This window comes from Mauremys mutica, chromosome 13 (genome assembly GCF_020497125.1).
Source record: "Mauremys mutica isolate MM-2020 ecotype Southern chromosome 13, ASM2049712v1, whole genome shotgun sequence".
Taxonomy (NCBI): Eukaryota; Metazoa; Chordata; order Testudines; family Geoemydidae; genus Mauremys; species Mauremys mutica.
This window is the reverse complement of record NC_059084.1, coordinates 19,662,854-19,671,631: the sequence shown is the minus strand read 5'-3', so window position 1 is coordinate 19,671,631 and position 8,778 is coordinate 19,662,854. Positions and strand designations below refer to the sequence as shown.

Here is an 8,778-nt window from a genome sequence, read left to right as displayed (position 1 = left end):
GTCACAGAGGCTCACAATACAAATGCTTAAATATTACCTTACAATATGGAATACAGATGCTATAAATGAGATTAATGCGGGCAGCAACTCACAAGCAACAATAAAGTCTAAACACTAAACCCATTATTATAATTCTAATATCTATTTTAACAATAGGTCAGGAAGGAATTCTCCCCCTGATGGTCCAATAGATCAGATTGGAAAAGATCCTGGGTTGTATGTTGGGGTTTTTTGTTTGTGTTTTTTTGCCTTGCTCTGCAGCATGGGGCACGGGTCACTTGCAGGTTTAAACTAGTGTAAATGGTGGATTCTCTGTAACTTGAGGTCTTTAAACCATGATTTGAGGGCTTCAGTAACACAGCCAGAGGTTAGGGGTCTATTTCAGGAGTGGGTGGGAGAGATTCTCTGGCCTGCGATGTGCAGGAGGTCAGACTAGATGATCATGATGGTCCCTTCTGGCCTTAAAGTCTGTGAGTCAATAACAATGCTTGCACCACAGAGGTGAGTCAGACTGGCTCCAGTTATGTATTTGCCAGTGTTCAGTTGAGACATGGGGATCTGGGCATGAGCTGGCACCTGGTCTGCCAGTGTCTCTGCATCTACTTCTCCACTGACGCTGCTCCTTTCACAAAGGAAATGTGGGGGTGGGGGCCTTTGCTGGTGCTGGCAGGATGCTGGGCTCTCATCCTGTCTTCCCTCCTCCCTGCTCTGCTCCCCCTTTGCCTTTTTCATTTTGTGGGCAGCATTAGTGCCAAGGAGGTACATCCCTTGCACTCACTGTGCCTGTGTCATGTAGGTATTTATCTACAAGGGGCGTCTTTCACCAGCTCTGAATCCACTGAAAACTTGCTGTAGGAAGCACAAGTGGAGGATGCATTTGGCAAAATCTATCCAGGGGAAAACAGCTGAGACTTTCCTCTTGGATCTGTGCTCTGGAGCTCCATTAATCTTCAGACTGTAACAGAGTCTGTTTTCAAACATACAGTCAAGTACCAAGTTAATTGGAGGCTGTTCTGGAACAGAAGATATGAGCTTATTGAAAACATAAAACCACTGAGGCATTTCCCACTTGCCAAATATCAGGATCAGTGACAATTAATTAGCAATTAATAATTTTAGTTGGAAATATCAGACTGCATCATCACAGATAGATAGGCATCCTCAGGCTGTAGACATGACTAACTGGGTGAGGAGAGGATAGATTTGCATTGGTTGCACCTGGGTAAACTCGGAGTCCTATAAAAATTGCCAGGGGCTATTCCATAAGTCTGTCAATAGAGCTGAGCAAATAATTGATTTTACAGTTGCAAGGGGAGCTTGCAGGGCCCCTGCTGAGAGAAAACTGGTCACATTTTCAAAAGGGCTCATCAGGTCTCACTTCGGACCAGATTTCCAAAGGGGCTCAGCAGTCAAAAGGACTAAACTCTTTTTTTAAAATCTGGGGTACAGTCTTCAAAAGTGCTTAAGTGACTTAGAAACCCAGTTCCATTGACTTTCAATGAGACTAGACTACATCCCCTTTTGAAAATGGCAGTCAGACTCCTGAGACACTTAAGCGCTTTTGACAATTTTACTCCTACTCCCTTATTTTGGTGCCTATGTGGGAGCTGAGAGCTTTCAAAGATACTGGCCATGTTACGGGCTCCCTTCCTTGACTCCAGCTGCAAGAAAGAACAGATGGGAGAGGGAGACTGAATAAAGAGTAAATGTAGACATTGCAATCTACATATTTTTCAAAAATGATAAAACATTTATTGCAGTAAAGACAACCAAAGATACATGAAATACTTTCCTATTGTTACTGCTGTAGGCAAGGAATTGCTGTAGGTGCCCAGGGATATTGTGCATTTGGGGCTGGAAGGGGAAGAATACGACATGATGCAGACTTTGGAAAAGTTTTAGGCCCTGTGCTCCATGTCATAGCTATCACCAGTTGCCAGGTAACGAGTCCAAACATGTCCCATGCCCATCACATCTATTTGTACTACAGGATGAGAAATGTCATTGCTGCTAGCAGACGCTCTGCCTCTAATAGACCACCCCAACGAGAGAGTCTGAATGGATTTATTGATGGCCTCTCCTGTGGTTTCTGGTAATACTCTTATTTCTCTGTGTGTTAACCGATCTCCTTACAACTGACCGCTGAGCACAGTGAGAGCCCATCATCTTCATCATCATCATTACACTGAAGGCACCGCAGATGGCCTGAAGCACTGAGGCAGGCCAGAGAGGAGCCAGCAGGGTTGTGTGGTGAAAGCTCCAGCACTTATTAAGGTTTGTGGCTTCTTCCAGCTTGTTTCCATTTCCTGGCTATTTATGCTTGTGGGATTTCCATTTATTTATAGTAATCAATCCTTGCAGTTTTGACGTTTCAAGGTCACCTTGGAGGCCCCAGTGCACTAGTTCTAGTCAGGGCTTAAATTCTCAAAGAATATTTCCCAGAGTCCCCCCCGCGGGAGGTACGGGGGCTCAGGCCCTCAGCCCCACGGGTTTAAAAATACATATCGGAGCACCACTCCGGACAGCTCCAGCTGAATTTAAGTCCTGGCCCGGGCCCTATTGAAGTCAATGGGAGTTTTGTCATTGACTTCAGCAGAACCAGAGCTTAACCTCGGTTGGCTTGGAAGGATAGGTGGCTGAGAAGGTAAGCTACTGGTCTAAGAGTCAGGAGACCTGGACTCTATCCCAGCTCCACCCCAGGCTCCCTACGTGACCGAGGACAAGCCCACCATGCAGCCATTTGCCTCTTCCATGCATTTCTGCACTTGCAGAAGGGGAATTAAACTCAGGGCCTGAGGAAGGCAGCTTAGCTGTGCATGGCCTGAAACACGCTATCTTCTGCAAGCTGCAGCTTCACAGCCTGGCACACAGGATGCCTCCTGTAGCGACAATCCCAAGAGACAATGAAGTGAGTCTCTAGTTGACGGCGTGGGGAGAAGCAAGTCTGTCAGCAGGCAGCAGATGGGGCGGGGGGAGAGTAGAAGTGCAGAATATCTTTTTTTTCCCCAGAGCCACGTGGGGAAGGCTCACGACAACACAAGGGTGGGGGGGAAACTGGTCTGTTGGTGCAGAGCCCAGCTGTCATGAGCTGAGAAGACTAACAAAAGCAACCTCCACTTCTGCCCTAATTTAGTTTTCTTGAACGGAAAGGGATTACTATTATTTTTACACCTAGATGTTAAAACCCAGGGTGCTAATCGAATACCAGTTTGGTGATGGCTCTCTGCCTCACAAGCTCCTCCTGCATTTTCAGTTGGATACAGGACCCTTCTTCCTGTCCTGTCTTAAACTGCTGGGTTGTGGAGCTGTCCAACAGTTGTGGCCTTTCACCCCAGAGGTGGCTGCTTTTCCGTGACCCCTGTCTGTAGTTGGTAGGGCAGTTTGTTGCTTGGGAAGTGCTTTGGGATCCTTCGAGGCTGCAAGGAGTTATACAGATGCACTAGATTCATTTTTATCCTCTCCACTGTATTTATTTACTGCTACATTACCATCGGCAATGGAGAGGCAACAAAGCCGACGTAAGCCAAGTGCTTTTTGCAGTGACTCATTGAGTTCTTGTGATGGCTGCTTGCTTCAGACTATCCCTACCTCTGTGATTTGCTTCTAAACTGTAGAGAACACACAGGAAAAAGGCTGCTTCTCTCATTTCTGTGCAGGGGATTTACCATCCTTGGGGATAGCCACAAAAACCCAGTGGGCATTGGTGGGAGGAGAGACACCCATCTGCACAAAGAAAGAAGGGGGCAGGCTTGCAAGGAAGAGATGGTAAGGCATTTTCAGTTGACCTGCTTTCGTGCTTATTTCCATCTCCACATCATCCCGAGTTAGTTCAGAAAAGTCATGCTCCGTACACATACCTGCGCTGTGCTGCTATACACAGTGGCATCTGGGGAACGCAAATAGAGAGCTCACAATAGAGAGGGGGGCATGATTCTCAGTGACATCGTGGCCCCTGTTACCTGGCTCTGGCAGCGTAAAGGGCCTGAAAGTGGGAGTAACTGAGTCCTGCTCACTTGCAAGGCCCCTGTGGGGTGCGGTGAAAGGGCCTTGTGGAAAGAAGAGCTCAGACCTTGGTTTGCTACCAGGGGAGAACGTTCTCTCCCACATCGGAGCAGCAAGAGGGAATTTCACCCCAGCACAAAGTCTGTGCACCACTCAAATCCCAGTGAAGCCCTCAAGCCCCAGTTAAGCCCTGTGAGGGCTTGTGCTGGCCTTCTGCACAGGGGTGACTTTCACCCCAAATGTGCCCTTTCCTCGTTGACTTCTCATGGTCAAAGGATCCACAGGGTAGTTGGCATCAATAGAAAGTATTAAGAAATGCCCAGGGGTCCGGTTGCCCTTCTCAGCTTGAATCCACTGCCCCTTCCCTAGGCAGAAAGATCAAATGAAGGCAAGATGAGTCCCTTGCAGCACTCCAGAGTCCCCGATTTCAGACTGCAAACTCCTCGGGGCAACGATTTGCAGTGAAATCTTGCCCCATGGAAGTTGATGGCAAAACTCCCATTGACTTCAACAGGGCCAGGATTTCCCCTTTGACATTTTCACTTCCCCACAAAGCCCTGTGGGCACTGATAACTCCCCATAAATAAATAATAAGGGACTTGCCCCTCTCCACAAGGGTCACTGCCTCATCTGTCAGCCGCAGTGTTAGAAAGGGAGTTGGCGGGTGGGGTTCATTCTGGGCAGGGCTTGAAGTTCTGCTTTATGCTGGACTCTTGTCCCCTCTGGTTATCTTTGCTGGACGGTGGTTTTTAAGTAAATGCACCAGAGGCTACTGATGGGCAGTGCATATTTTACAGCTAAATACAAGAAAGAAATAAAGCGACTCAAAGGGTCATAAAGCGGGGGCCTCAGGGCAAACTTCCTCTCCAATAAAATGGCTGTCTGCAAAATATTTTGGAGGAAAAAGAAAATCCAATTTGACTATCATGCAAAAAGGAGATGCTGAGAAAACTGAATTTAAAATACATCCCTGACCCCACTCTCAGGACTGGGGAATCACTTAATCTGCCACCATAATTAATTATACGGCCACATATTTATTCTGGGATGCTCTGTTCAGATGAAGTCACATACATTTACTCCCCAGTTTCCAGGCTGCTGAGCCATCCCTAATTACCATAAAAAATAAATAACTTTTGCTTCATATCACAGCAGAGAGGAATTTCCCTTTGTCTTTTGAGACCTCCCTTGAAGACTCCCTCCCCCCTGCTGCCTCCTTCCCATGTAAACAAACGGGTTGAAACACACAGAGACACTGACACATCACACACGGAAACACGCAGCTCCTCCAACAGGAACGAGCTCATTCTGCTACACAGAACTATTACACTAGTAACTAACCCACCAGAGTGAAACGTGCAAAGCCCAGGCAGGCTCTCACCAAAACTACAATCCAGGACCAGCGGGACACGAAGCACAGTTCAAACACAAAACGGAGAGATGGCACAAAAAATGTGACCCAGGAGACAGTGACGGAGATTGACTTTCTGCACAAACTAGACTGTAAGCTCTTTAGAGGAGGGACCTTCTTTTCATTGCACACCTGTACAGCACCTAACAGCATGGGGCCCTTGTTTAGGTCCCCTAGGCGCTATCACAGAATGACTACAGAGACTGCTACTACTACTAATAGTTGTGTCTGAAACACAAGGGAGCAGGAAGCAGAGGTTTCCTCAAACTATCAAGAAGATACAAATACATTTGTTATCAAAAAGCAATAAGAGAAAACCGCATCTAGCCTGGAAGAAAGGCGAGAGAGGGCAGCGACCTGCCACCTGACTTGGAATGAAGAGGACATGGGATAAAATCCCAAACTTAGTGTGACGTCTCATTCTGGGCTGATTGTGTAGAGATCACCTGTACAGACTCTCATAGATACCAACACAACCACGTTGCATTCAAATGTAATCCCCAGCCCTCACCTGACGGAGCACTAAGATTTTTCCTTTCCCATCACCCCATCCTGGTAACTGACCTCTGATGTAGTGTGTAGGATTGTAACAGTTTCTGGGCCCTCCTGATTCATAGAGATTGCCCTGGGTGGCAAAGACTGCCCAGTGAACTGAAATGGGATGACTGCCATGCCTGGGGCTTTTCTGGATTCATTCATCCTACAACACTCTCCTCTTAAAGAGACAGTGGAGTGTCCCCCAAGCCTCCCTGCCTAGGTCATTCCAAGTCAGTGAAGATGTCTACCAAAAGGTGTCCTGAGAGCATCTCAAACATGAGGCATTGCCTGGTTTCCCAGACGTGCACAATGCTGCCTCATGGTTCTTCAAGGTTCTAAATGCATTTTGAAGACTGCCTGCTGTCTTAACTCTCCTGAGATCACCTTTCCACCAGACACAGAGTTAAGTAATACATGGACAAGAACTGCTGCTAGGGTCACATCCTTGTGCTGAGTGTGCCAGTGAACAATGGTGACCATGCGCCTGGAGCCTGAACACTGTGGGATAGATGCATCCCTGGCATAACTCCACTGATGTCAAGATAGTTTCACCCCGGATAAATTTGCTACACTAGCAAAAGAGGCTGCAGAATTCCTCTGCCACCAGCGCTAGACGAGCCCCTGGGTGATGCTATCCCGTCCTGCTCAGAGCAGCCAGTCTATGGCAGCGCTCCCAGTGCTGGGAGCTCAGAAGAGCTGCACTGGTGGTAGGAGGTTTTCACAAGCTAGACAAGCTGTAGTGTAGACGGCAGGTCAGTCTGAGTAGGCTTAGATGACAGTGTTAAAATGCTGGGCTATGCGGCATCTCTCACTGCTAGTACCACCTGGAGCTGTGCCAAGGGGGAATTGTCTGTCCTAATCTTGCCAAAGCAGGCAAAAGTTTTATATCCTCATTGGGAATACTTAATCCAGAGCTTTAACATTCATTGAATTGGGGGGGGGGGAGCTGTCATTTCCCCTAAAGCCCCTGCAGGTTTGTTCACACCTCATACGTGGTTATGCTGCCAGTGCTCCTGGAAGAACACGTTGAATGTTATGCATGTTTATTTTTTCCAATGACACTACTCCACTACATGCATCTCTGATCCCTGTAGGGCCTGATCCAAAGCTCACTGGCACCAATGGGCATTGATTTGGTGAGCTGTGGATCAGACCCGTAGTCCCTCTGCCCCTCTCTCCAGGGCTCCTTTCGGTCGGTCGTCCAGGCAGATGCCCAGCCTGGGGAGCTCGCTCCTGGGGCTGACTTTTATGTTTGACACTTACCGGGGGCTACTTGGAGACCGCAGCTTCGGGAATCTCTTTCTCTCTCGGATGCACAATAAGAAACAAATGCAGCAGCTATTGACTGCGAGGCGTTATTCTGCCAGAGACCCCTTACCGGGCACTTTCCCGTTCGGACACCACCTGTCTTAATTAATTACCGCTCCCCCTGGGGGGGGTGTCCAGGTTGCCTCCCCGGCAGCACAGCTGTAATGCAGCAGGGGGCCAGGGCACCGGCTCCCGAGCAGCCTTGGTTCCTCTCGGGGATTTGCTGCTGAGCTCACAAGGGCAGATCCGCGCTCGGCCGAGAGGGGCAGATGGCAGCTCGGAGCGCGTCAAATGCCCCCTGATCCCTAAGGAGTGGTTTCTTGCAATGGATCCAGGGGGAACTTCCAGACGGTGCCTAGCACTGAGCTGCCCGCCAGCCCCTGGCTCCTGGGGCGGACGGGCTGGGCTTTAAAAGGCAGAGGATGGGCGCGGGCAGCCCGCTCCCGGGCAGGCTGGGCAGGTGCCTCGCGCTCACCCGGCGCAGCGCGCGCAGGAGCGGCCGGAGGGAGCCCCGGGAGCCGGGAGCGGGCACCGCGCAGCCCGGGCGCTAGGAGAGCAGCGCGAGGGCCGGAGCCCGCCCAGCTCCGCTTGCCGCGCGCGCGGGGCGGCCAGGCAGAGGCAGGGTCCCAGCATGGAGGCGCCAGGCTCTGCCCAGGCTCCCCGGAGAGGGCGCAGGGGCTGAGGGCTGGTCCGGGAGGCGCACACGCACCGCTGCGGCTTGCTGGGCTGGCAGGTAAGAGCGGGGCACGCGGTGCCCAGCGCCTCGGGGCGGCTTTAGAGCCAGGGTCTCTGCCCCCCCTCCCCCTGCGCCAGGGTCTCTGCCCCCCCTCCCCAGGCGGGACCCCCCCACCCCCTGTGCCAGGGTCTCTGCCCCCCCTCCCCGGGCGGGACCCCCCCTCCCCCTGTGCCAGGGTCTCTGCCCCCCCCACCCCCTGTGCCAGGGTCTCTGCCCCCCCCACCCCCTGTGCCAGGGTCTCTGCCTCCCCCCCACCCCCTGCGCCAGGGTCTCTGCCTCGCCTCCCTAGGCGGGACACCCCCTCCCCCTGTGCCAGGGTCTCTGCCTCGCCTCCCTAGGCGGGACCCCCCCTCCCCCTGTGCCAGGGTCTCTGCCTCCCCTCCCTAGGCGGGACCCCCCCTCCCCCTGTGCCAGGGTCTCTGCCTCCCCTCCCTAGGTGGGACCCCCCACCCCCTGTGCCAGGGTCTCTCCCTTCCCTCCCCGGATAGGGCCCCCCTCCCCTGTGCCAGGGTCTCTCCCGTCTCACCCCTTCCCTCCCCTGTTCCAGGGTCTCTCTTCCCCTCCCCTGGGTTGTTCCCCCCGTCCCCCCCGACACACATACACACACCCTGTGCAGGGTCTCTGCATCCCTTCCCCTGGGCAACACCCCATGAGCCAGGACACCCTGGCCCATTCCCCCGGCACTGGCGGGCTTTAGTGGCAGCCTGTTTTTCCCTTCCCTCTTGCCCAGGAATTTCTGGCTCCCCTGGGCTGTGGTCCTTAAGTCATTCACATGCTTTCCATG

General features: G+C 51.7%; 1 protein-coding gene across 3 annotated transcripts in view; it reads left to right on the top strand.

The window, feature by feature from the left end:
• The first annotated feature begins 3,662 nt into the window (after nucleotides 1-3,662).
• The window catches only part of KCNS1 (potassium voltage-gated channel modifier subfamily S member 1), a 30,518-nt gene continuing 25,402 nt past the window's right edge, over nucleotides 3,663-8,778 (top strand). The window contains exon 1 of one of the 3 annotated variants that reach the window (XM_044986555.1): nucleotides 3,663-3,765. In XM_044986555.1, coding sequence (XP_044842490.1) covers nucleotides 3,763-3,765 — 3 coding nt within the window. In that variant the 5' untranslated portion in view covers nucleotides 3,663-3,762. Of the gene's footprint in view, nucleotides 3,766-7,714; nucleotides 7,992-8,778 lie in introns of those variants that run through there. The other 2 variants (XM_044986553.1, XM_044986554.1) reach the window with 2 other exon arrangements.